General features: G+C 35.9%; 5 protein-coding genes across 7 annotated transcripts in view; 2 read left to right on the top strand and 3 right to left on the bottom strand.

The window, feature by feature from the left end:
- LOC145732158 (uncharacterized) overlaps positions 1-2,555 on the top strand; it is a 43,463-nt gene extending 40,908 nt beyond the window's left edge. The window contains exons 4-9 of one of the 2 annotated variants that reach the window (XM_081984257.1): positions 1,196-1,281; positions 1,334-1,429; positions 1,485-1,547; positions 1,604-1,687; positions 1,951-2,293; positions 2,347-2,555. In XM_081984257.1, the coding sequence (XP_081840383.1) occupies positions 1,196-1,281; positions 1,334-1,429; positions 1,485-1,547; positions 1,604-1,687; positions 1,951-2,262 (641 nt within the window). In that variant the 3' untranslated portion in view covers positions 2,263-2,293; positions 2,347-2,555. Of the gene's footprint in view, positions 1-1,195; positions 1,282-1,333; positions 1,430-1,484; positions 1,548-1,603; positions 1,688-1,950 lie in introns of both variants that reach the window. The other variant, XM_081984256.1, reaches the window with a different exon arrangement.
- Positions 2,556-3,579: 1,024 nt separating this feature from the next.
- DUBAI (Deubiquitinating apoptotic inhibitor) lies at positions 3,580-10,991 on the bottom strand. Of its 2 annotated transcripts, none has more exons than XM_081984161.1 (6): positions 10,750-10,991; positions 8,770-8,918; positions 8,336-8,548; positions 7,411-8,283; positions 4,879-5,136; positions 3,580-4,355 (listed from the first exon to the last, which is right to left on the bottom strand). In XM_081984161.1, exons 2-6 carry the CDS (start codon positions 8,909-8,911, stop codon positions 3,826-3,828), a joined length of 2,016 nt encoding a protein of 671 aa, XP_081840287.1. In that variant the 5' UTR covers positions 8,912-8,918; positions 10,750-10,991; the 3' UTR covers positions 3,580-3,825. The 2 variants fall into 2 exon arrangements, with proteins under 2 accessions (XP_081840287.1, XP_081840288.1); XM_081984162.1 differs by lacking the exon at positions 10,750-10,991 and adding an exon at positions 10,507-10,661.
- Positions 10,992-11,264: 273 nt separating this feature from the next.
- Positions 11,265-15,979, bottom strand: LOC145732188 (LITAF domain-containing protein). Its single transcript, XM_081984298.1, has 3 exons — positions 15,413-15,979; positions 13,030-13,189; positions 11,265-11,699 (listed from the first exon to the last, which is right to left on the bottom strand). The coding sequence occupies exons 1-3, from the start codon at positions 15,528-15,530 to the stop codon at positions 11,594-11,596; spliced, it is 384 nt and encodes a 127-aa protein (XP_081840424.1). The 5' UTR covers positions 15,531-15,979; the 3' UTR covers positions 11,265-11,593.
- A 1,909-nt stretch (positions 15,980-17,888) lies between these two features.
- On the bottom strand, positions 17,889-27,102 carry LOC145732174 (SOSS complex subunit B homolog). Its single transcript, XM_081984283.1, has 2 exons — positions 26,946-27,102; positions 17,889-19,327 (listed from the first exon to the last, which is right to left on the bottom strand). The coding sequence occupies exon 2, from the start codon at positions 19,295-19,297 to the stop codon at positions 18,671-18,673; it is 627 nt and encodes a 208-aa protein (XP_081840409.1). The 5' UTR covers positions 19,298-19,327; positions 26,946-27,102; the 3' UTR covers positions 17,889-18,670.
- LOC145732124 (juvenile hormone epoxide hydrolase 1-like) lies at positions 20,306-22,791 on the top strand. The gene is made up of 7 exons (XM_081984198.1): positions 20,306-20,945; positions 20,997-21,188; positions 21,242-21,386; positions 21,446-21,601; positions 21,653-21,901; positions 22,238-22,472; positions 22,530-22,791. Exons 1-7 carry the CDS (start codon positions 20,769-20,771, stop codon positions 22,753-22,755), a joined length of 1,380 nt encoding a protein of 459 aa, XP_081840324.1. The 5' UTR covers positions 20,306-20,768; the 3' UTR covers positions 22,756-22,791.
- Positions 27,103-27,249: the final 147 nt, after the last annotated feature.

The following is a 27,249-nucleotide window of genomic DNA, read 5'->3' as shown; positions in this document are numbered from 1 at the left end:
GTCATTGATGATGCGGTGGCCTTTTCTCATCTGATTCGAGCTCTACCTTATTACGCTTTCACGTGGACTTCGATTTTCAACTTGAAACGTATCGCACGTCTGTTTCGTGGGCGCCATTTTTGTCGCTAAGAAACCACGTTTCTTGAAACGGTGTTCAGAGAAATTTGGAGTTGAAGACCGAATTCCGCAGCCGGTCGAGTGGAAATGTGGGGCCTCTAAGTGGAAACGTGGATTCCTAAAGGTCTACGGGGAATTGTCTTGTGCGGTGCACTTCCAGGAGGCGGAAAGGGTGAAAACCTAGGTCAAGACCACGTGGATGTGACAGTGACGGTTATAGTTTCCACGAGGAATGACTATATTTTTCACTCGGATCGTGCCTTTAAGGCGATTTTTAGTCCTATTTATGCAAGCGGGAGAGATGAGAGTTTCTCAGACGCACGCAAGTGCCTCTTCCGCGGATCTTTCGTAATCGTGAATCGCGTAATCGCGTTATTTAATCTGGCTGAACGTCTCACTGACGAGTGGCCATCGTAACCACAACACACACACACACGCTTTCACGTGTCATCTGTCAAAAATCGTGATGTCCATGGCACACTAATTCAAAATTCAAACCCCTTGTATTAATACTACTAATTGCGTTGTTGTATTGTCAAATAAAGTTTCAGTGAAGCCGTAAAGCGACCTAAATCACATCGCCTCTTTCTACGCCTAATAAAATAATATACTATATTGTTGCAAAGCGAACTTTTGATTATTAGTTAGGATTTCTTTAGTTATTTGTTGTTACCCCTGTATGTTACGTTGCTTTGTTTACGTTCTACATTCTTTAGTCTGTGTTCTAGAAAATCCTGGCTCCGTTGCTTATATAGAGAGAGATTTATGTTATAGCTTAATGAGTGTGAGAGAGAAAGTCAATTTCATGAATATTTGGGAATTTTCTAGAAACCATGGAAGCCTATATAAGCAGCTGAACCAGGCCTGGTTAGTTAGTTGTTGAGTTGATAGTTGTAGTGAAGTCGAAGTTGTCAGATTACGAGGTTAAGTGTCAGTGTCAGTTTATTGTTTGTAAACAATATACAGTGTTGTACAAGAAGTGTGTCATTAAGGAGTACGACGGTACAATATTTATAAAAAAGTTTAAATAAAAAGTGATGAACCATTTACAGTAATTAATAAACCGTTTTTCTTACAGCTTCCGCAGTGTTCTCAGCCCTCATATTCGCATTTTCCTCCTGTGGAGTGATCACCTCCCTCTTACTGTTAATTGGAATTTACAAGGTAGTTGCGTAATACTTTACATAACCTAATTTAACTGAAATGTAATTTACAGGATCTAAAGTATCTTCTAGTACCCTGGATATTCAACATGACCTTTTTCACCATCATTGACGTGATTTTCATTATGCATGGACTGATTGTTCATGCGGTAAATAATTTTTAGTTCTTCTTCTTCTCTCTTCTAATGTTTCTACATGTTTCAGCTTCAGTGGAATCCTTCAGTAGCCATTTTAGTTACCTTGGATTTTTTCCTTAATACGTTGAACGTAAGTTTTGCTGGTAATATCAAAGTAAATCTCTTTAAAAAACTGATTTGGTTTAGTTATATGCCTTACTATGTGTGATATCCCAATACCAAGAATACAAAGCGGGGAGAGGAAGAGCGATCGACGACGAATTAATACGCGTAAGTTTTGCCTTAACCTTTCCTCGTCCTTCTTTGACCCGAATATTGAAAAGTCTTCCTGATTCAGAAATCGAATTCTAAAGATAAACGTGCCGGGAATGCGTACACAGAATTTCCTCAAAATTATTTCAATGGAAGTTTTACCGGAAGCTTTTAGTTCTTGATTGGCAAGTCAGCTGCAACGCGGTGAATAATATAGCTCATCAAAAACTGCTTTTGCTAATTTGTGGATCTTGAAAATAACTAAAAATTCCTTCAACTAGGTCCCAAACATCCAGTACAGTACTACGCAACCTACAGCGACCAGTTACTTAAGCTCGCACAACCGCAAACCAATCATGTACTTGGAAAAAGCCACACCAACCCATTCACCGACGGGATTGGGTCCGAACGGATTGGACGTGCCGCCACTGGCCAATCGGGGGCCTCGTAAATCTGTCAAATTCGGTGACAGTTCGGAAATGACAATGTCCCCACCACCCTGGATGGAGCACAAGTCCAGTCCCAACAAAGGAGCCGACACTGCTCCCCTCATCGACACTGGGAGGGAAAGAGGGGGGACCGTAAACGTATGAGGACCGGTGTTGGAAACAGCGTTGTGATATGGTAACAAAAAGTTATGGTTCATGGATATAGTGTAATATAGCGGAGGATTACAGGAAGTGTACAGAAAGTACGAAAATTGTCCGAACCTTCTGTTTGGCTCAAAAAAACATGAGCAATATTAGAGTTGAACAGAATGTAGGTAGTGTAAGTTAACACTTTTTTAAAAACGTCTAAAGGTTTTGTAAAAAATCACTTTTACACAGGGTTTTGTAATTTTTTGTACTTATATTACTATAAACATAAATTTGGTGTTTAGTACTTAATATGCATGACACACCAATTCACATAACTCGTCTGACTATGACGGGCATTTTAATTTTTTGTGATCCTTCAAGTTTGAGAACTTAACATTTAATGTTTATGTTACATTTTCTACTAACTCAATGTAAACCGTTTCTGCCAAACTGTAAAATAAATGTGATACCCAATTTGTAGTTGTTAGTTTAATTTATTTCCACTTGTGCAAAGAAATCCCAGAAAGTGATTAGAGCTCTACAGTAACGTATTAGAAATAGTTATTTGCGCAACTAGGGAGGAAAGTGTAACTTTTGCTCCCGCTAACAATTCGAAACCCGACGCGAAGTTTCAAAGTTCAATGGTGCAAAAAGCAGTTTACTCCAGTTACGCATCTAATTTTTTCTACGACCAATGCATTGTTTTATGAAAAAAAGCAGCAGTTAAATACTATGTTAATACTGGCTGAAAAAGAAGGTTAAATTTATGTTTTTTAATTTGTCAAGAAAGTGACAAACTGTCTTTAGAAAGTGTGACTTTTACTGGTGGCACTTTTCATCCCTAGGGAGGAAAGTACTTTCAGTCTCTCTGGGTGTGCATTCTTGAAATGGAGTAATGAAGAGAAAAGTCTGTAGAATGTGACAGGAACCCATCATTGTCAGTTTTTTATGTCACATTCTATCAACATTTCTCTTGAGAATTCCGTTCCCTGCTTTCAAGAATTAGGGCACTGGTGGCTCCCTGGTGGTTTCACTCCCTGGGTAGTTAAAGTGATACTTTCATCTCTCAAATTAGGGAGGACAATTTTATTTTCTATAGTGGTCGTAGAAAAAATACACTTGGACACAAACAAACAGGTGGTCACATGCAATCATTTCGGATTGTAAGCAAAGCGGACACGTGACCAATTGTTAAATCTGTCGCACTCTTCAAAGTCCAAAACGAACGTACTGTAGCGTAATTACCTAAAAGTTAAATAAAATCTCAATATATGAATCAAGTAGAAAAACTTGTAAGCAGTTTAAGTTACTTGAGGGACATAAATAGAGGAATAAAAAACAACAACATTTATTTAATTTTAAGTAATAAGTAATTAAATATACATTAACTTTCTTAAACGTTATATTAAAAAATAAACACCGAAAAGTTGCTGCAGTCTCACCGATATTTAAGAATAAAAAATTTCATTTTTTTTTTACAAAAAAAAATTACCTCGAACTATCAAACAGCCGATACCAATCCAAAGACTTTTCAGTCTCTCCACTCTATATTTACAACGAAAAGCAACCAAACCGGATTCAACAAACGAACATATTTCCGGGGGTGTTATTAAATCCGCCGCCGCCACATCCCGGGGGCGGGGGATCGTCCTTCTTCTGTTTGTTACTAGGCGCCCTTGGCACTCTGTCATTTTCCGTCTGGTCTTTGATTACTGCGCTTTTTAAGGCGGTTGAAAGCCCGTCAAAAGGCAAACTTTCCGGCTCCACCAGGTCCTCTCGAGCATAAAACAGAATGTATGCTGTTTCTGGAGGTTTGAGTAAGTGCAGGCTCTGTTCTGTTGTCTTACACACGGCGCTGTCATTAAACTTATACCAACTGGTGGAGTCTTTGGCAAAAGTGTAGTAATGACCGGAATCCACGCTGGTGCCGTAGTGCACTACGGCTGCGTACAAGTCGAAAAAGATGCCATCCAGGCATATTCGATTGTCCAGGTTGACGCTCTGTAAGAGCTTGGTCCGTGTTTGGGACGCGGGATCGTACCGGAAGTGTTTTAGCGTCAGCACCAAGTGACTTGGAGCGGTCACAATTTTTGTAATTCGTTCACCATCTAAAAGAGGTTTAGGTGTCACAGTTGTATCAAAGTGTACAGTATTAAGTTAAACTTTAAGTAAAAATGCACCTTTAAATTTATAAAATGTTACAAAAGGTTAGTTTTTTTGGGTGTAATCCAACTCCCATAACCAGGTGAATAATATACCTACTAATTGCCAGGTGTCGTTTACACAGCAATGACCCCGCAAAGTACTATCTTTACACTAACATAAAACAAATTTTAGTTAGTCTTTCTGTAAATAAAAGTTTCCTACTAAACTAGATCAATTTCATAACTCTTGTGAAATAAATCTGATGGCTGGCCAATATTAGCAATGTCAATAACTGCCAAAAAACAACTTACTATGTTCAATTTATAGACACTGAGTATTTAAAAATGTTTGGAATTTTTTGCTAGCAGATAAAACCCACCAAACCTACCATAAAACCAAACCTTTCATAATTACAAAAAAAAATCGGTATTAGATTGCTTTTAGCTGAAAAAAACTCACACAAAACTGTAAAGACACTAAACTTACCGGTCAATCGATTACAGACGTCACACCGGTACTGATTGTCGCCGCACAGTTTTTCCGCCTCCAAAAAGTACCCCAACAAATCCTGAACGCTCTGATTGTCCGAATTAGGCGGAAACGACAGCTGCAACTCTCTGAAGTTGTCTTCTCGCTCGCTCTTGGTGCCGCACTCGCCGCAATGCGACTCCGTCATCGTTTTACCTCCAAACGTGTTTTGAACGACAGTCTGCGTTTGGTCAACGGAACATGCTCCCAAGTCCGCTATGGAATTAACAAACAACTGGCTACACAAAACAACTTTGTTGCGTTAGTTATGTTTGATTTTTTAAACTAGTAAGCGCCAAAAAAACGCCTTATTTCGAACAAGTCTAATGTCCGGTTTCTGAACATCAAGCTCTATCGGTTCAATAGTTATGGGTCCCATATATTTATTTATTCAATAACTTTAATTGGGTTTCCCACCTATAAAATTGTGGAACTGATACGAATCGGACAGATATTTTTTTAGTTGGTATGCCGAAAACAATATGGTCGCCCAATATCATTGACAATTTCCATGACTTCTTCATTAGAAGAAGAGGAAACACTGAAACATCTATTTGATAACGAATTAACAAGACAGAAACAACAAATTAATAGGACTTAAAAAGTTAATTGAAGGTTCGTGGCCGTCTGTCATGCATCACTACTTGTGGATAAGAATTCCGAAAATGTGCTTAAAACTGTCATTTTCTCACCCCAAGTGGGTTTTACTAGCAATTTTGTCCTTTCAAACTGTGTTTCTGTCAGTTCAAACTTTGACACCGCTTTTCTCCCTGACTGTACCAAATTTCATAGTTTTTTTTTATGTTATTGAATAGGAAATTTAATAAGAATTCCGAAAATGTGCTTAAAACTGTCATTTTCTCACTCCAAGTGGGTTTTACAGGCAATTTTGTCCTTGACTGTCCTTTCAAACTGTGTTTCTGTCAGTTCAAACTTTGACACCGCTTTTCTCCCTGACTGTACCAAATTTCATAGTTTTTTTTATGTTATTGAATAGGAAATTTAATAAGAATTCCGAAAATGTGCTTAAAACTGTCATTTTCTCACTCCAAGTGGGTTTTACAGGCAATTTTGTCCTTGACTGTCCTTTCAAACTGTGTTTCTGTCAGTTCAAACTTTGACACCGCTTTTCTCCCTGACTGTACCAAATTTTATAGTTTTTTTTATGTTATTGAATAGGAAATTTAATAAGGATTCCGAAAATGTGCTTAAAACAGTCTTTTTCTTATTTCAAGTGGGTTTTAGCAGCGATTTTGTCATTGACTGTCCTTTCAAACTGTGTTTCTGTCAGTTCAAACTTTGACACCGCTTTTCGCCCTTACTGTACCAAATTTCGTAGTTTTTTTTTTATGTTATTGGATAGGAAATTTAATAAGGATTCCGAAAATGTGCTTAAAACAGTCTTTTTCTTATTTCAAGTGGGTTTTAGCAGCGATTTTGTCATTGACTGTCCTTTCAAACTGTGTTTCTGTCAGTTCAAACTTTGACACCGCTTTTCTCCCTGACTGTACCCAATCTCGTAGTTTTTTTATGTTATTGGATAGGAAATTTAATAAGGATTCCAAAAATGTGCTTAGAACCGTCATTTTCTCACTCCAAGTGGGTTTTACAGGCAATTTTATCCCTGACTGCCTTTTCAAACCGTGTTTCAAGTCAAAATTTGACAGTTCAGACTTTGACACCGTTTTTCTACCTGACTGTACCAAATTTTGTAGTGTTTTTTCGGGTTATTGAATAGGAAATCTAATGAGGATTCCAAAAATGTGCTTAAAACAGATTGTCATTCCCTGTGGGTCACGTGACGACTGCCTAAATTATCCTCTAGAACCAAATTTGTCTAGAATCTGCAAGAATTAAAGTTTAACACAGTTGTCGAAACAGATATCAGATCATCAGATATCTGGGTGCGTATTCTTGAAATGAGGGAAGGCAGTTATGAAGAGAAAACTCTGTAGAATGTGACGGGAACCGGCCTTTGTCAGCTTCTTTTGTCACATTCTATCAACCCTTCTCTTGAGAATTCCGTTCCCTGCTTTCAAGAATTAGGCTACAGGTCATTTTAGCTGAGATATCTTTTCCATAACTAAAAGACAACTTTTCCACACAAGTGAGACAATTTATCGAATCGATATTCTTATATGAAAGATATTCGTTCAGAAACCGGACATAGACATTTTCTACCATAAATGGTAATATTGGTACTAAATTTCTTTAGTTTAAATAGTTAGTTTGGACGATTTAGATTTAAATTTTGTCACCCTGTAGGTCTTTAGAAGGCTCAGTATTACTCCTAAATTTGGCATACTTTGCAGAACAGATTCCATTACAAAAACGTTTAACCTCTTAAAAATACTTATTATTATAAAGTTTCAATTACCCCCTACAGGGTGACCAATAATACAACAGAAACGTGATTGCAAGCAGTAAAAACAATTTTTGACGCTTACTGGAAATTAATTGAAAATGTTAATTAAATGCAAAAAAACTTACCAGCAGAGTCTCCACTGCCACCACTCACACTCTTCTCCTGCTCATGCAACGTATCCAACAAATACCCCAAAAATTCAGAACTATCATGTTGCTGTCCCATCAGAAAACCAGGCGGTCGTAGCAACGTTAAAATATCCCTGGGCGACAAACACATCTTGTTCGAGTGCTCTAACAACGCAAACAACACCTGCAGCTTGGAAAACAGTGCAGGCAATCCGACACCCTGATGGCACAGCACCATGTTCCGAAACGTTTTGGTCATGTACAACGCTTGCAGCACGCTGTTCATGTAGCAGGTGTTGCCCAAGTTGTACAGGCCGACTTTATCTTGCGCGGAGCGCACCATCAGCGTCAAAGGACCGTTGGAGGACCATCCCTGGCAATTCAAAGGCGTTGGCAAGTTGATGGAGATTCTGACCGAGGTTAGAGCACGCCTGAGGGGCTCGTACAGTTCGTCGTGGCCAACAAAATGATCCATTAGGGCCGTGAACAAATTGACCAGTTTTAGCAAATACGGCTGGCTCAGTTCGTCCTTACTGAGCATTTTGATGACGTGAGGAGCGTGAGGAACGATTTTGTGGAAGGCCTCGGAGCTGCGCTGCATGCGTGTCAGCATGTGGTGGACTACAGGGAAGACACTTCGACGACTTGTTAGTAGAATGAGAAGTTTGAACAGCGGTTCAATGGTAGCTAAAGTTACTTCAACTAGGATGTCATAGTACTGTTCCTGTTCCAGACCCTTCATAAAGGCTAAAACTAGTGGACCAAGATTGTCGGTCCATGTCCACTTGCTCAACCAACTGCAGAGTGTGTGAAGGGCGCGTTCCAGGTTCTGTTCCGGGTAACCAGCATCCAGGATAAATTTAACCGCCGCTAGAATGATCGATTAAAAAAAAACGGACCGTAACGAACGTTGTCCACGTACCTGGTAGTAGTTCAGGGCCAATCAGTTGCAAGACAATGGACATAACAGGACTGGGAGACTTGTCAGGGTTGGAGATTTCATCGTACAAAGCCTTCAAGGTGACGAAAATCACTTGTTCGTTGCCGTTGGCTTTAAGCAAGATGCTCTGGACGCTTTTGATGTCCTCGATGATTTTCATGTAGGTGGCCGTGTCGGTCGGTACTGCTACCATACCTAATGAATCAGATAATAAGCTTAAAATGCTAGAAACCAACAATTTGTTAGCTTACAAAGTAATCGATGTTAGCATGTCTGAATAATGATGTAGTACGTCAACGAGACACTTTTGAAGTTTAAGTTTTGACACTTGTTTTTAAAGCTAGTCTGGTAATTAAATCAAAGCATTCTGACTAAATGCTCGTTCTTAGAACAAGCATAAGGGAAGAAATACATACCGAGACCGGCCACAATTTGCGCGTATACATTAGTTTGAGTGGTGTCCTGGGTTTGTATGTCCTGCAGCACCCTCAGAATTATTTGCAGTACTTCTGGCGTAGGCGGCACCGGCCCCACCACACTTTTTTGTTTGACTGCCATGTTTTATCTGAATAAAAAAACACAATAATTATCAATTATCATGAACATTATATAATGTGTAATAATAATGAAAGATGAAATAGTAAATATGCAGGATAGAAGGGATCTTAAAATTAGTGGGAAGAATATGTTGACTGTCTCTTTTACAAGCCAAAGAGTGACAAGACAAAATCACTTACAGTTTCAAGTTTCAATAGAACATTCTAAAGATGGTTTTTAACATTGTAATTTCCTAAGGAGTTAGTAATTTAGAGAAGGCTAATTACTAAAGTATCTATAAAACACGTTGTATAAAGGATTATATGTATCTCTTTTATAATACGGTTTTGGTCATGTTAACAAAGAAACCAATTTAATAATAATAATAGTGATTTTCTCTTTTTTGTACTGAAGTGTTTATAACATTTTTTAAAATTTCTTTTAAGTACAGAACTGTTACAGTCTTGATTTTAAGGTTAATCCTCGGGTTAATCTAAGAATGACAGAACTATGGATCTAATAATAATTAGTAGAGAATAAAAATAAAATGCTTAGAATCTGTAATACAAACACTGGAAGTTGCCCATACTACTTGCAGTTTGAGTAATAAATGTATGAATCACAACTCCCCTATCTCTGTGTGACAGATAATAAACATGAACAGATTCAGTAAACTGGTTTCAATTTCAAATAACAAAACAGTTAAGAAGCCTGTGCTTTACATGTCATGTAAAAACAATAAACATTTTTGTTTCTGCTAAATACATCTTTTTGTTTGATTACACTAACAAAAACTGGAAACCTAATTTTGTCACTACTTTTATGAACAACATGGAAAGTTTCTTAATTAACATTCTTCCTTCATGTCAAAGCTACAATTTCTCTATGAGATATGATTACTCTCATTATAAATATCAGATATCTCAAAAGAATTAGTTTTTGTAAGAAATCTTGCCGAACACAATATTACAACTTATCTGCATTAACAATCCTACACAAGGCTTATTGACAACCACCTAAAAGAGTAGCACTTAAGCACCAACATTAAGTAGGCAAAGTTTTGAAATTCTGATGGCCATACCTAAGTCAGTAAGTTTATTCTAAATACATAAAAAGTAGGGTTTCCTAACAACAACTTGTACAAACAGGCATTATTCAACTAGTGTTTTTTAATATTGGTACTGCAGTTTTTTCGAGGAGTTTTTCTTAATCTTCTCCACTTTTATTGTGACTATTTTGCTAGTACTTCAGCTAATTTACAAAAAGTAATTTGTATATAGTTTATCATCAAGTTAGTCCTCTTGAGTAAAACCATTTTGTTAAAAATAAATATCCCAGGAAATAACCCTGTATGTACATTGCTGACAAAATTTTGGCTAGACTTGCACCCATATAGAAACTGCCTTTAAAATGTCCAAATTTTATATACCTCTTCAAAAGTGGTACATATGAGTTAGGCCTGAATTGAAGAGTAGTGAAAAACAACATTAACACAATTTGAAGGTTGATGAAACAGAACCTTACCTACATAAAAAAGAAAACAGTATTAAAATACTTCTAGTTTGAGGTATCCATTCCTGATTAATTTTCTTAATAAACTTATCAGTACAACTTACAGTTTAGGCGGATTACTGGATTAGTCCCTTGTTGTCTTTATGCTTAAAACTTGCTACAAAAGAGCACCTGAACCCTGTTTGTGACAAAATCAAACAGTAAACCAACAATTGGATTAAGGCAAGTATAAAGCACTCAATCTAAGTTATGAGTGAACAGTGCTTTGTTGCAAGCTAAAAATAGTAGAGTGCAAGTCTACCACACAATTTTTAGCAATAAATTATTAATATTTTGGAGGTACCTACCTTCCAAGTGTAACCTTTTATGTCAGATCAATGTCATGTCGCAGTAATGCTTCGAAACACTTGGAATTCTGTTCGGGCACTATATAGGAAGCCCACTTTTCGTATTCACTGGAAAATTTGGGCGAAATATTTTCGTTCGCAGTGGAAAAACGCCTGAAAACTGTTGAAATCTTCTCAGTTGCTTTGTATAATGAAAGGGACAATTTTTTTATTTTTGATTTTTGACATTGACAGTTGACAGGTGATTGGTTTGGGGAACGTCAGTTGTGTCGTGTGGAAGTGCTAGGGATGGGCATCAATGCTGGGTACATATTGATATGAGTACGGAGTATTTAATCACAAGCCGTTAAAAGTTTGAGAATGAGATTCCTTTTGGAGGATATTCAAACCCGGTGGTGGCGCAAAAGTAAGAATGTAAGCTTTAGAGAAAAACCACGTATTGTTGGTTCTATGGATGTAATACTCCAAGTTGTGCTACCAGTCTAACTCATGTGATTCAGTTAAAACACATAAACTTTGGTGAATAATTTTTTGGTTTATTAAAGTAATTAAAGACAGTGAATAATTCAAAATTATATACATACATTCTCCCTATTTAAATAACATAACTAATCTAATTATTATATTACTAGTTTGTTACTAATGGAGTTACTAACAACCTAAAATTACATTTGTATTGACTTGGACATAGATAACCGGCTATAATGAAAATGTATAGGCAGAATACGTTTACGTTTAATAATATGTTAATTATAAACATAGTTGCGTGTCGTCACTATACACAGGGTGATGTTAAAAAAAAAGATGTAAAGTTTGTATTACTGCAAAGCGGTCGATTTGGTTTTCATTTTTTGTATGTTCCCAGGTAGGAATCGCAGTTAGGGCAGGTGTGGTTGACATCCATGCATTGTTCCATGCAGCAGGGTATCAAACAACAACCGCAGAAACATCTGAAAAAAATACAGTTTACATAATCAAGAAATAAGTTTATCAAGAAATTAACAACAAAAATTAGGGAAATCTCATGGGTTCGTTAAAAATTAAAAAACCGTGCATATCCCGCCAATTAAATGTAATTAATTGGCTTTTAAGCCAAACGATTGCAAATTCTTAAAAACATGGAAACGCATTTTATTATACTATACAACCCAGTTAACACAACACCGAGGCTATTTTTAATGCAATCCGCCCTTGATTTTGCCAATAACACATTTCGATCTGCTCGAAATTCAATTTCGGGCAATTAAAGACGAATTAAAGCAAACAATATGAAGCAAATGTAGTATAAACAATTTCCTGTTCAAATTTAGATACATAGTGAAGTATAGTAAACCATTCCATTTCCAGGTGCAACAATTTGCTGATTTTACATAATGGAACATGGTATAGATTTTGTTTTTTTTTATTGTTCTTTTAAGTATAAGCAACTTTCCTGTCATCCAGGAGACATCATCAATGAAGTGTTTTTCTTTATAAGTTGAATATTCTTCAAGAATCAATTGAGAACTCTCAATTCTAGAAAAGACTCTCTAAAATACTGCTTGAAGAATAGTAGACTTGGTTTGATGAAGATTTTGGGATTCTTAAGTGGATGAGCAAGATCATAAAGAGCATGGAATAATAGCAACTTTCTATGGGTCTACGAGAACCCTAAAAAACTGCCTGGTAAATTAAATATGTGTTACATACACGGTGAAGATCTGCACTAGACCTTAAGAAAAATAGGAAGCTATCCAAAAGATCTAGAGTACTTTAAACAGCTCGTAAATTGAACAACTTAAGATCTGTCTGGAAAATAGATCTTAATTGCTGATTAAATTCAAAATTCAAGAAACTCTGCTAAGAAGAAATTATCTGAATTACCCGAAGTAAGACTGAAGAAAATGATTCTATACAGATGACGTTGAATACGAGAACCCATTATTGCACTGAACTGTAATTTCCTTTGGGCGAAAACAACTTAATTTGAACGATCACTCATAAAAACCTATAATAATCATTATTGCAATGCATCACCGATACCAATTAATTCAAACATCGTTAGTCGGTAATAGAATAATAAAATATCAATTTTAAAATTATTTATACCATCCATTATGATGAATCAATTTGTTGTGCATATCAAATCAAGTCCAATAAAGGCAAAGTGACTTAACAAAGATCACAGAAGCGCAATTACGGTTTGACCTCTTAGGATGTTTGACTTTAAGAACATTAATCCTTTACTTGGTTGTTATAGAATACTAATAATTTGGAATGTTGTGTAATTGAGAATCTTACCCGATTAAGCATAGAATTGCACTGGCAATATATGCTTTTATTCCAGGTTTCGATTTGGTGCTAGTGTCGATTTCTGCTCCGCAATGTGGACATACCATATGAGTTGGGTTAGGTCCAACTACTGGCACTATGGTAGTCAGTATCTCAGGGTCCTTTCTCACTGCAAAAAACATTAAATTTGATTAACGTGCTTGGAAATGCGTCAATTTCCACACCAATGACTCATCATACAATTCATTCATTCAGAAAGCTTTTCCACTTTACGGTGCCATGTGCCAACAATTCCCTTGCCAAAATCCGATTGATCAGGTAAAATGTTGACATTTCCAAGGGCGTAAGCGCCTCGTTTACTACACTAAAAACAGCCGTTTGCAATCTAAAAGCTTTTTTGCGACCTTTCAATCTTCATTATATACGCTTTCAGGAGGAAATTGGGTCATCATGCAATTTACTGACTGCGAAACCCATTGACTCACTTTGGGTGATGAAAATTCACATATTTACGTATAAATTTACTTAATTAGATGCAAAAACTAAACAACAACATTCCATCTGAATTTACCTAGTTGCAAGAAATGATGTAATAAACCATGTATGCACTTTCTCCTATGGTTTGTAAAGTGAAAGCAAAATAGTGAAATTTCTATCATCATCCTAAACATATCTATAATGTGTTGTTTTAGGAGATAATCTTATTTATGGCCTGTTTGGCAAAACCCTTAAACAACATGATCAATGCAGACATAGCTTAAATTGACATATAGCAAGCCAATGGCACTTGACTTTTACGTCATGGTGTGGGCTGTGGTATTGAATTTTTTCATGTCGTGGATTACTTCAGCATATGTTACTTCCTTCTTTTTCTATCAGAAATTCACATCACACATTGCCAAGTGAATTTTTTGCGTAACGCAACCATAGAATGGAAAAGAACAATAGATAGTGCATCATCCATTGTAAAAGCAATGAATATCAGATAGAATGATATAATATGCTGGAAGAGACAGCAGTTTTGATGATTAATATGTATTTTGTACTAGATATTTATATTATAAGAGAAGAAGGTATAGACACAAGTTCAAAATCTCATTGATGGTCCTTTGATGCATCTCTGCTCTATACCAGGTACCACAACGACCATTGGAAAAAACATTAGAACTCAAAGAAAAAATTTGAAGATTCCGTTTAGGATCTACCACATAATCTAGCAAACACAAAAACGTTTTGTTCTACTTCACTGATGATGTGATGAGCTTACAAACATAACTTTTCTGTAGGTTGGAAATCTCTAAAATGCAAAAAATCTAATAGAACACAATTTTAGGAAAGTAAAGCAAACCAGTTCTTTGAAAATTCTCTCTACTGATGAAGATTGTCGTGAAAGATGTTTCTTCAGTAAACATAGAGCAGCCAGGTAGCATTGAGTACAAAATCCAGTAAGTTTGGTCACACCAATTTGATAATATATCACAGAAGTAAATATAGAGCTTTTAAGGAGAGTATAATGGGATAGAATATCCGTATGTTTTCTAGGACATCAACTCCATTTGATAGGCAGATTTGAAAGCCATTATGGTCAACAAGGATTGTGCTCTAATGAACAAGAAATATTCCTTCGTACAGAACATGGATTCAGATTACCTGGTTGCGTAAGAATATCATATTCCACATATTCCCTCTACTACCATAACAACTATATTAGCCAGACAACAATATTTGCCTAAATATACATTCAACTACAACAAACAACAGCTTCCTAATGGGTGCGTTTACTGATTAGCGCCAACATCAACATTATAACAGTAGAAGTCTAATGCGCGGTTTAAAATTAGAAAATCGAAATCCTTTTCCCATCAAAGCGATTAACATCCGAAAATAGATGAGAAACCACATTATAGTAAAGTGACCGACCCATCTGGCCTTCGCTTTTATACGATTTTAATGACGACAGATGCCTTTTAACACTTCTTTTATGCAGGGAGAACCCTGAATGTTTTCACATCTGGTAAGGTTCCTACATATGTAAAAGAAACCGGAAATATCGGTTCTTGTCCGCGAAACGCTCATTAGTTAACAATTTAAATAGCTTCATTTACGTGTGTGTTAACAACATTATGAAATGGAATGGCCTGTGCGCTCTCCAAACTTAAATTCTATTAACTTATAAGTGCTGAATTAGGTAGTTTAACAAATCAAGTATTTTTTTCAATAATTAGCACATGGTCTTTACTACAATTACTGTAATCAATCAAATATGGCAATTGACGTCAATTTGTGCAAATTTTCTTATTAGGGTGGAGACATATAAGGTCGAGATCCGTAATAGTGGCAAAGTGCATTTTTTGTTTTTCGATGCATATATTTTTTTTTTAAATATACTTACGGTGATATGTGGGAATGTATGGAGCAGTTGGAGGGACTCCTCCAACAGCTTGGGCATAACTAGGAGGAGCGGCTGGGGGAGGTCCATACGGGGGTGGCACGTCGTAACCTTTACTCATTTTTTATGTAAACTTTTCAGTTGGACACAAAAACGTCACACACCAAAAAAGACGCGCACCAGCTTCCTTCACAAATTCGCCTACGCTCCGTAGCGCAAAAACAAAACGGCTTCGATATATAAGCGCGGTAACGTAGTCACAAAACTAATGAACAGGCGAGAGCATTCGGTGGCCGATCGGCGCTTATTTCACGTTCTAAATCAGTTAGGCCGAGGTCAAACTTTTCATCTGAGCCGACAGTAAAAACAAAACACTCTGTATAGTGCCTGAATGGGCGCGGACAAGACGCTATTAAACACTGCCAGTCTTATATAATTCTAAGCTGACGTCCTCTAATGCGACACAACTTGAAGGTGTTTAGAAAAGATACAGAGTCGCTAGGTGTTAAGTTGGGAGAGCGCGGTGGTCACACGAAGCAACGGTACTTGTAGTCCGCACAGTATGTGTTTGTGCTCTTAAAATAGGAATTCCGTAATACCGAAGCAGTACGTCAATACACATATGTCATACAAGTAAGTAGTTATAGATAGTATCGTACTGTTAAAACGCAAGACTGAAACCACATGTGTACAAGCCAACGTCCAGTGCACTGCTACAGAATTTTGTTCATTCTTACAATTTCTTTATTGTTACTTCACTCTGCATCATTAAACACAGTAAATAACTTCCCTCTTTTAATGCATTCTATTTCTTTTTCAGGTCTTTTATAATCCGAAGAATCGTCATTGGTCTATATATTCATTAACAAATACCTAAGTAATTGCGTAATAACTTTTAAATGGTAACATATTTTTTAGCCGCGGTAGTAAAGTTCCTTATGTAGCAAACCGGATATTTGTCTTTACAGGACGAGACGAGTAAATTCTAAGACGAGTTAGTTGAAGAAGCAATGGAAAGTAAATTTTCGACTATGGAGGTTTTTAGAACATTGTGCCACTGTTTTGCCTTATTTGACGCATCTACTAGAGTTGATTGGTACCTATAATTGCTAATGTTGTCTAAACTGGCAAGGGCCAGTCAGTAGGCTAGACCTCTTTCACCTGTTGACAAACCTGTCATAAATGTCTTATGTAACAGTCTTATAACTCTGAAAATAGTTCCTTTAAGCTAAAACAGGCTGAACAAACTGTTCTGGGAGTTACCGTTTACTCAACATCAATATGAATACTTTATGACCAGTTATTCCTTTATGGTTATTACATATGCTCTATTCCTGTGAGACAGTCTTTCCAGTCTTTATCTAGACAGGACTGTTTCGTTAATGGCAATCATGGCAACACTACTTGTCATGAAAGATTTTGATTTTACTCTCCTGTTATATCAAAATTGTCAACCGTAGGAGCCCACAAGCCAAAATTATAGTCAAGTCTTGTGTGTCCCAATCAAGTAAGTATATGGCAATAATTTTAATGGGAGGCAGTAAAACTTATGTGTTCATCCTCACACACTCTCTTTGTATTCTTTCCATACGGTTCAGGCAAAACCTGGTAAACTGAAGGGACTGATAAAATAGAAACTGAACGTTAGTACATAATGACCAGCAGAAATAGATATTAACATCTTTATATGTCCAAAAATGAGAACAGAATAAGAGTAGGTACTCGGTTGTAACCCAGGGCAGGGCCAAAACCATAAAATACAATACTGAAGGTTGGATTTGTTGTTGCATTGGGCACTGACCCAGATAAATGTATATGAATGAAATTACTATGCGCTTCTCTACCTATAGCAAGCGTCTTACAGGAATTTTGGTTATTACTCTACTCAATTCAAGCAATAGCATTTCCTGTAAGCTGACTCTTAAGGTAGATAACATTTGTTTTTTGGCTTATTTCTTCATCTGGAGAGACATGTTTCCATTCTTCTCCCCCGGGCTTCTTCTAAAGCTTCTAGTCCCCTTTCATCTCCTTCAGAGCTAAAATATGACTACGGGACCAGCGTAGTCATGGTCTTATCACGGCGTCTGTACCATGTCTGCATTGGAAAAATGAGCATTTCTTCACATATTTCATAGAACCATTATTATAATTAATAATAGAACAAAGCAGTGAAACCAGTAGTTTTTCTGTAGTGCGATTTAGATCCAGTTAGCTTCATTTAATAGTTCTAATTAAATTTGTGTTAGTCTCACTACAAAACAAAAACTCTATTTTAGTTGTTATGAACTAATGCAAGTTGACCTAACATTGTTCATTATAGTACAAATATGTAGGCAACCAAATTTACCATCCAAACACAAAGGATATTCAGGATTCACCATATGATCAACACAACAGCGCATTGCTTAGCCTAAATGTACTACTTTAAATTTAAAGGTTTTTATGGAAAAATATAAAATTTGATTATAAAGCTTTAAAATTTGGAAGAACCATTTTTATTTGTTAGAATACTTAAAACTAAGGTTGAAAACAAAGTATTTTTGGCCATAATTTTGTCTGAAAAAATGTGATGTCTTAGAAACATAACTTCTAATAAGCTTATAACAATTTTGAGTCATAAAGTAAAAATGTTAGTAAAATACATTACAAATAATAATCCTAAACACCTTAACTCTAGGTCAAGTCTCACAGTTTAAGACAATTGGTGTTGTAGCTTCTTAGAGAATTACTTTTAAAGCTTCTTAATTATTAATCAGCAATTTCAGACCTATATGAACAGTTTCAATGTATTAAAATACTTGTAAAAGTCAAGTAAACATGAATGATGTTCCATATTATTAGAAGTGTATACATACAGGATGTCACTATTTTTGTTTGTAATTATTTTTAACAAAATTTACTTGGAGATTAATATACTTTCACCAAAAACAATCTAAAAACACCCTGTAAAGCTCTGGTATGTTGTTTCCTGCATTTTATTATATATTATATCAAAATTACCCTGTAAAGCACTCAGAATGAGCATAAAGTAGCAAAAAGGACACTTTTGAAGAAAGTATTATATTAACCTCTAAGTTGTTTCAAGGATTCAAGGTACTAATTAACTGAATATTTTTGTGAACTTGACTTCACAACAATAACATTCTTTACAGTCAATAACTACCATGTATACAAAGTATATTTATTAATTTAGAAGCAAAGTGAGTTCAACTTACCACAGTTTTTCTTTGAAAACAATTTTTGACTCAACCTATACCTTATCTAAGTCCTAGAATGTCTACTCCTATGCTGCCCACCCCTTAAACCTCTTTGTCTCTTTGCATCATTTGCACTGTTACTTGATCCAGCTGCACTACTTGTAGATCTTGAAACATTATTAGAACTAATAGTCTTGCTACCACTAAGTACATTATTATGTTGTGTCACAGGAGCAGTGGTGACAGGTGCAACAGGCCCCACTCTCCCAGCTCCATTATTAGTCCCATTGTTCAAAGCCAAATTGTTTTGTTGTGGAATAGGTGGTCCTCCTTGTGGCAGTTGTGTGAACAAATTAGGCTCAGAGACATTGTGCTGCTCATTAAAGATCATGCAAAACTCCCCAATTTTCTGTATGTCACCTGCTTTTGATGTGTACAGTGTGAGGCAGTTGCGCCATATATTCAGGTAACCTTTAGTGAGCCGGACAATGTCTCCTGGCATCAAGTACTGGCCAGCTTCGTCCCAAACTGTTGTGTTGATGCAGGCTGTAGCGTCGGCCACTTTGAAGCTCCTCACTTCACGGTTTTCTTTTGTGTAGGTCAAGGGACCTACCTCGAGAACTATGAAGACAACGTTGACATTTTTCAGGCCCGGACGCAAATCTTTTATTTGGATATTGTTGGTGTCCATGGTGGGGCCCCTTTTAAGGATGATCCTAACCTATAAAAACGAATTTGTATAACTTGAATTCCTTTCCTGTTCGTTTAAAAATAAACTTTAATGCGTCACGTGACCATACTAGCCTGTAGCTAATCAAAGTCATATGATTATACTGATTCTGACAGTGTAAGCGTTTTGACATTTCCCATTATAATACTAGTAGTGATGTCTGTCCTTATCGATTTTCGCAGTCGATTTCAGACCCACAAAAGAAGAGAGAACATCGCGCTTCTCGTTGGTTCCTGGAAGTTTCCTGATGGTCAAAATCAGTGTGGACTCTTTTTCTAGTAAATGGAAGGTTTCTGGCTTTTCTCTGAAATAGTATCCAGTATCCAGTACTACAATCTCAAACAAACAGATCGCGTCTGCAATCTGCATATCATATTCCTGGGAGAGCTTTTCTCCTATCCAGCGCTCCTTCTATATCTACAAAAGTGTCTAGAGCAGGGTCCATGTCCTCTATGGACCATGAGAGTAGCTTATTTAGCTTATTAAGCTAAGCAGCAATATTCCTGCTTGATATTAACGGTCAACTAAAGGGGGAAAGCCTGTATTAAGACGTTGTCCCTGATGTACCTATCCAACTATCGACAAAAGCCTTTTCAGGGATTTAAGCTTTAAGACAAGAGGCTTATTTGGTCTGTATGACTTAGTGGTGTGATCCAAAGTAGGTATCTTCTTTTGGGAAATAATGTAATGTCTCCATAATAATTTTATCGCAGGCTCTATCTATTAACTAGCTATTATTATTATCCTTGCGTCATTGTTATAGATAAACAAAACTATTCAATTAATGTGTGGATCATATAAATATAGCTTAGTTTTATAAATAGCTATGTTCTTAGATTCAATATTTGTGTCCCAAACCACTGCTCTAATTTCGTTTTCCTTCATATCTACTGTGTAAGTACTGTCTAAGTGTTCTCAAAATTGGTGGCTGATGAAATTTGTTAATAATTAATTACTGTTGACCCTTAGAAGCATAAATCCTGCATATCATTTAAAAAACTATTAGATAATAGACTGTAGTAACAATAAAGTAATTACAGCTCTCTGGTATATGCATTCAAAGTGAGATAACTCGTATTAGTTAACATTGTAGTCAGCGGCGCAACGTACACTTTTAATGTATTTTTTTATTTTATACTGTTTCTTTATTTATTTTACCCTAATTTGCTTTTACTGAATAACGCAAGGTTATAACAGTCACCGCAAAGTCAAGGGTTCAAAAATTAGATTTTTATCAGTAAGTACACTTAATTAAGTGGTACCCGCCACTGATTTCCAATTTAAACAATCATGTCAAGAGGGTATAATCATTGAGAAAAACTACCACGTGGGCAATTTATAAACATTCCTAATGTAACAACAGTGACCGGCTTAAATTTAATAGTTCAAATTACATCTATCCGTTTTATAGTTAGGTACAGCTTAAATCAAGATGAGTTTAGTTTTAAAAATTGTGCTTATCATTACATCAGTAATTGTTACCTATTTATATGTACGACTAACGTCCATTCCTAATTTACCTGTGCTTGAGGAAAAATGGTGGGGTCCAGGACTCCCTCAGAAAGACGACCCCACCATTAGACCTTTCAAAATCGATGTACCAAAAGAGGTATTAAACTTTCTTTACTCTAGAACGAAACTTGTAGCAAAACTATTTCAGGTCATCAAAGACCTTCACAGACGTTTGGATACAGCCCTGCCATTCCAACCTCCTTTAGATGGTGTAAACCAACACTATGGGATGAACACCAATTTGCTGAAAACCATAGTGGAGTACTGGAGACACCAGTATAACTGGACCGAAAGACAAGCTTTCTTCAATCAGTTTCCCCACTTTAAAACCAAAATTCAGGTAGTAATTTGAAACTTAATTCTAACTAAAGAGTAAATAATTCTTAATTGCAGGGAATTGACATTCATTTTCTGCACGTCAAACCCAAAAATGTCCCTAAAGGGGTGGAGGTGGTTCCAATTCTGCTGGTGCATGGATGGCCTGGATCGGTCAGAGAGTTTTACGAAATGATTCCCATACTGATTACACCCCAAAAAGGTCCAATTCAAATATTTTCAAAGTTTAGAAAATGCATTAACTGAACACTAATTTTTCAGATAGAAATTTTGTCTTTGAGGTGGTAGTACCATCATTGCCAGGTTATGGTTTTTCCGACGGTGCCGCCCGTCCAGGTATGAACCCCGCCCGAATCGCCCAGATCTTCAACACTCTAATGCAGAGGTTAAACTTCAAGCGCTACTACATTCAAGGAGGTACATCACACCCATCTCTTTAACAATCCATTCTATTCAGTTCCTTTCTAGGTGATTGGGGTTCTTCCATAACTCACGATATTGCTTTGTTCTACCCGAATAGCGTGATCGGTATCCATAGAAACTGGTGTTTTGTCCAAAACATCTTTAGGTGGAAAGTCATAGCTGGAGCGATTTTTCCCTCTTTGTTCGTTACGGAAAAAGAAGCTAAACTGTTTTATCCTTTGACTGATAAATTTGCTGATTTGTTGCTGGAATCTGGTTATTTTCATCTTCACGCTACCAAGCCTGATACAGTAGGTAAGTAGTATTCCCCTTTTTTAGTATTAAATCAAATAAGAATATTTCTTAGAAAAAAATAGATTGTTTCAACTTTGAGCCTCAGTCCAATTTTACTGCCAGTAGAGAGAATTGGAAAAAATATTGAAGAAAACTTACGTATGGGACATAAAATCTTTCCTTGAAAATCCAAGAATCCAAAAATGGAACAAACCCCATCTGTTGAAGAAGTTATCAAAAAGACCAAGGGCACTTATTGGATTATGTAAAATCTTTTAGATGACTTCCCTGTCAAATAACTTTCTAGTTTTTCCTATCCCTAGTGTAAATATTGTTTTTAATAATATCTCTCTGTAGGTGTGGCAGAAAGAGATAGCGCAGTAGGAATGGCAGCATACATTCTAGAAAAATTCCCTACCTGGACTAACCCAGCCTGGAACGACCTTCCTGACGCCGGCCTGACTAAACACTTTACCATGGATCAACTTCTGGATAACCTGATGGTGTACTGGGTGACCAGGTCCTTTACCACAGCGGCCAGACTGTATTCTGAAGGGTTTGGCTTAGCCTATCAATCCTTAAAACTGGACGAGTACGTATGGTTTTGATACAATCTGAAATTATGTTAATTTTGAGTGACTGTTAACAGTATTCCAATTGAAGTGCCAGCTGGATGCAATAGGTTTGACAAAGAGATAGTGTTTTATCCCGAATGGTTGTTAAGAGAACAGCATAAGCAGTTGGTACACCTTACAGATCATGAAGGTGGCCATTTTGCTGCTTTTGAAGTCCCGGAGGTTCTGGGAAATGATGTTGTTGAGTTTGTGGGAAAGGTTAGAAGTTTAGGACTGGATGTTTCACATAAAGAATTGTAGCGAATTTTTGTGTAATATATTGTTTTTTTTATGTTTTTTTGTCTAAAATTTTTAGTGTTTTTTATAAAAAAACAAAATTCCTTGGAACGGAGAAGTAAACCGTGTATTGGTTTCCTTCTTTAAAATATTGAAGACAAACCTATGGATATTAGGTGTAAATGACTGGATTTACATCGTGACAATTTAATTTTAGAATGTTTGAAGCTGTTTTAGGATGATCGTAGTAAATTCAGTGGCTGTTAAATCTTCTCTGAATCAGCTGGTATACTCTTAGATTCTTAAATAAAATTACTTAATAATCCACGAAAACTATTGAAGTGTAACAATGTAAACGTGATTAATTATCACAAAACATGTAGTAAATGTTACTTAATAATCGAGATAATTAGAAATGTATTATCTTTAAATAATATAAATCGTCTCTTCCAAATCGTTTTATGATGACAGCTGTAAACTGAGTCATATATTCATTTGAATTTGTTTTGTTTATGAATGAGCATGTTTACTTCATCGTCATGACTCTAATGAATAGTCCAGGCCAAAATGTTGGGGTTTGAAGAACATTTTGTTCAATAATGAATCAAGCAAAATCGGGTTAAACCATCACAAATTGCGTTTACGCCGTTAGGCTTAACATATCTCTTAACATATCTTTAAAAGTCCTTTAAAAAAGGAAAATTTAAGGTTTAATACAAATTTTTGAGCTTAATTAATAAAAACAATCTTAAGCAGTGTTGTAATTAACTGAGATTACTACGTCATAAGTGGTTGTTAAAGTTTCGGGTTTGAGTGTAAATGTTGCTTGATCTCTTGGAGTGTTAACAAAAAGACTCTCTTTTAAAGTATTCAATACATACTACATAAAAAAAAATCCAAAAACTTAAGTACAGAACGTAACTTAAAAATCCAAAAACCCAGTGTCTGAAAGACTGAAATGTTTAGCTGTTTATGGTAAAACCGTCACGTGACGTTAAATCTAAGTTAAAGTTTAAAAATCTCACAAATTGGGGAAAAGCTCATAAAGGGAAGATGACATTTTGGTCCATTTTTGGTTATTTTGAAAAACAAAAAAAATGATTGTGAGAAATGGCGTTGGAATGTATTTTTAATTTTTGGATTACACCTCAGTCACGCCCTGTATACTCGGATCCGTAAAAACTTTAAAAAAAGTTATTTAGGTTACCAGAAAGAGGAAGAAAATACCTTTAAATCCTCAAAAGAATTATTAAAATCGAGTGAATCAATTTGAAGAAACAGCCGCTCAAACATGGCCAAAAATTTTGCTGACCCATTCTTTTTGACGAGCAGTTTATTTGATCTTTTTCAAAAGTGCTTTAAAATATAAGACCCTTGAACTTGGACTACAGTACTATTAGAAAAATGCAAAATTCTTTAGCAACCAGGGTGTAGAAAATTTTGAGGAGTTTTATGTGAAACCTAATAGAAAGTGAATAATAATATCAAAATCATTAAAATAGATATTTTAAATGTTGTCAAAAAATGTTTAAATCTAATATGGCGTCAATATAGCGAATTACCAATTTGTCATCCATATCTGGGAAGCTAATGATGATTTCCTAAATTCTACCTAGAAAAGTGCTCTACACAAATGTTGAATGCAGTCTCTCAAGTTTTCAGGAAAATTACAACCAGGAATAAGTTTATCATAAAATCCTCTAAAATTTAGTAAGATACATACATAATGATGTATAAACATTTTGGGATACACTAGCAGGCTCTAATTCAAAGAACATTGGTAAGGCAGGTAGGAAAAATGAACAATTTTTAGGTTTTGGGCAACGCCAAGACATTCGTTTTGTTCACTGTTCACTGACTCATAGCTTCAAACCATTATACAGGGTGGTTCAAAATTACAAACTTATACGCCATGTAGGAAATGCACGAAGGAGGAAAATATTCTGTAAACATATCCCGTGGAATCAATGGCGTTTGAGATATAGGACGTTAAAGTTAAAAACTTATTCTAGTCTACAGAACATTTGTTTGTATATTTTTGTAATTTCTACATGTCCTACAAATTTTCACACGTTAGAAAATGCTGTAATTAACTATTACAGTAAAATTAAGTCAAAAATGAGATGATTTTTAATTTTCTAGCAAATAATTCGCAAACAGTAGGTAGAAAAAATTAATATTTTAGGTTTTCGGGTATTTGTGCCCAAGTTTGTCCTTTGTGAGTTTATCCCTGCGTGTATTGAAAACATTATCTGATAAAAGATAAATCCCGTAATTTTAGCAATTTTTAATATCTGTTTTTGGATAAAGCATCTAAAAAGACATTGTTTATCTCTCTCTATAGCAGATAATATTTTTTTCTTAAAAAAAAACGCCTTAAATATAATAACACCCTTTGAACTTGGACTACATTACCCTTAGCAATTGCAGATATCTTTACCTACTTTCACAAGGTGAATGGCAACTTACGGTCACAGGGCAGGTACAAAATTGGTGGTAAAAACCACCCCTCTTTGCCTCTGCGCTTCCAAAATATATTTCTTGAAACAGGCTATACAGTATACAGTCATTTCAATTGAACCACCAGTCAGTTTGCGTTCTACTTCAGTGAGAATCGTTCGTGAAGTAAAGAAAAATGGATATAGGTTTTCGGCTATCCCGAGATGATCGTTTCATTTTCTGTACACTGAGCCACGTGTTCAAATATTTATCAGCGAGAGATTTAGTAAATTGTTCCTTAGTTTGTCCTTTGTGGAAATGGATTGCGCAAGATCCATTGTTGTGGAAAAACGTGAAAACCGTGTATGGATGTCAAAAACATTTACTCGACGTGTTTAAGTGCCACAGTGGTGATACAACGGAACTGATGATAGAAGGCATATACGGGAAAAATCGATATGTCGAAATATTGGGTTCGCATGATATAACTACAGTGAAAAAAATCGCATTGACTTATTGTCATTTTGATGCAGTAGAAGTGATAGCACGAGCCAAGCCTGATGTGGTGGAAATGCATTTGCAATTTATGGATGAGTTTTTGAGAGGCCCTAAAGTGCTAACAAAACTGGGCTTATTCAGCAAATTGACGCACCTGGAAATTGTAGAATTTTCACCAAATCGTTGCCTTGAAAATGCGGACTTTCTCAAAAGTTTATACAAACTGAAACACTTAGCTTTGTGGACGAATTGTGAGAAACAAGTGTGGTACGATGTTGCTGAACAGAGCACGTTACAGTCCTTAAACTTGTATGCAGGTGATACAAACTGTATTGAAGTTTTGTTTGCTGAAGAACGTATTTTAAAAATTACAGAGTTAAAACGTCTCCAAATTACTAATACGCAATATCAGTTATACGCCAGAGAATATTTCCTGAAAAGAGACCCATTACCTTTTAAAATGATCAGAGACCATTACACGTACACAGTAAGGAAGCCCCCTTACGACTGCTACTATGCATATCAAAATATAACAATTTTAAAAGTGTTAGCTGAACTCGGAGAACGTATACTGAATTTCACCTGGTACATTGAAGACTCACCAGATAGAATGATGAGTGTTCCCCGACGCGAGTACTTCGAACTACTCAGAGAAGAAGATGTTATGGAAATTTCAGACTGGCATATTCAGTATGCTAAAGGAATGGAGTCAGTTTCGATAAGAAGCCTTACAGAAGTAGTAGAAGATTTGCTGTGGGAAGCAACAGTGATAATAAAACATATAAATCAACTAGAAGAGGTGAAACCAAAGTGCATGATGTGTGATAATTCTAAAAATGTTCCCTACAGGAAGTTTTTTTCTCAGTTTTTCAAAACATTCTCTTAGTGAAGAACATTGCATGTCGTTTAAAAAATGTGTACATTTGTATATTATCATTATTTTATAAAACGAAATAGATATTATATTTTGTAAAAAGTTGAAAAATTAATAAATAAAATAAAACTGACAATTAAAAAAAAATCGTCTTTTAAGCAGTTGAGGAAACTAGCTTAGCAAACAAACCCATCAAACCAAATTCAAGTTTATCCTACTAAATATTCTTGTAAATCCCTGAAGATGTTTTTAATGAAATTCTAAGTGGTTTATGCCACACAGCTCCTTTATTGACCGAAAAAACTGTACGAATCCTTCACCTTAGAGAAAAAAACCCGTTTAATCAGTTTCATACAAGTTATTTTACTTATTTTCCTATTTTGACTAAAACAGAATAACTTACCAGAAAATCACCATTTATGCAGGGTTTCCCCTGTCGAAAAATAACTTTTCTTGTGTTTGCACTAAAATTTCCAGCAATTATATTGAAGTAAGGTTGCTGAGTAGAACTTTATTCTTACTTTATGCTAAGGACTCAGAAATTAATAAATATTTAGTTCTTTTTTAATCTGTTTTAGTTTTTATTTTTAGTTGTTTCGTTTATGAAATCGTTTAAGAGTGGAGATGCTGGTCATGTGACACAACCACAGGTTGCGAATACTGTTATCACGTGGTGGACAATATTGTCCTTTGTCAAAATAGAGTTT

The sequence above is a fragment of the Ips typographus genome, linkage group LG7 (genome assembly GCF_016097725.1).
Source record: "Ips typographus isolate SLU linkage group LG7, UJ_Ityp_2.0, whole genome shotgun sequence".
Classification (NCBI taxonomy): Eukaryota; Metazoa; Arthropoda; class Insecta; order Coleoptera; family Curculionidae; genus Ips; species Ips typographus.
Note: the sequence above shows the minus strand (reverse complement) of the source record. Positions and strands in the feature narration are given on the sequence as shown.

Bases quoted from the DNA above. Each gene is read 5' to 3' on its own strand.
- DUBAI (XM_081984161.1), bottom strand. From the start codon at position 8,911: ATGGCAGTCAAACAAAAAAGTGTGGTGGGGCCGGTGCCGCCTACGCCA. The intron at 8,284-8,335 runs GTACGTGGACAA...CGATCATTCTAG, and splicing joins TGGCCCTGAACTACTACCAG to CGGCGGTTAAATTTATCCTG. The intron at 5,137-7,410 runs GTAAGTTTTTTT...TTAATTCCATAG, and splicing joins TGGCAGTGGAGACTCTGCTG to CGGACTTGGGAGCATGTTCC.
- LOC145732174 (XM_081984283.1), bottom strand. From the start codon at position 19,297: ATGGACACCAACAATATCCAAATAAAAGATTTGCGTCCGGGCCTGAAA.
- LOC145732188 (XM_081984298.1), bottom strand. From the start codon at position 15,530: ATGAGTAAAGGTTACGACGTGCCACCCCCGTATGGACCTCCCCCAGCC. The intron at 13,190-15,412 runs GTAAGTATATTT...TGTTTTTTGCAG, and splicing joins ATACATTCCCACATATCACC to TGAGAAAGGACCCTGAGATA. The intron at 11,700-13,029 runs GTAAGATTCTCA...TATTTTTTTCAG, and splicing joins GCAATTCTATGCTTAATCGG to ATGTTTCTGCGGTTGTTGTT.
- LOC145732124 (XM_081984198.1), top strand. From the start codon at position 20,769: ATGAGTTTAGTTTTAAAAATTGTGCTTATCATTACATCAGTAATTGTT. The intron at 20,946-20,996 runs GTATTAAACTTT...AAACTATTTCAG, and splicing joins AAATCGATGTACCAAAAGAG to GTCATCAAAGACCTTCACAG. The intron at 21,189-21,241 runs GTAGTAATTTGA...TCTTAATTGCAG, and splicing joins ACTTTAAAACCAAAATTCAG to GGAATTGACATTCATTTTCT.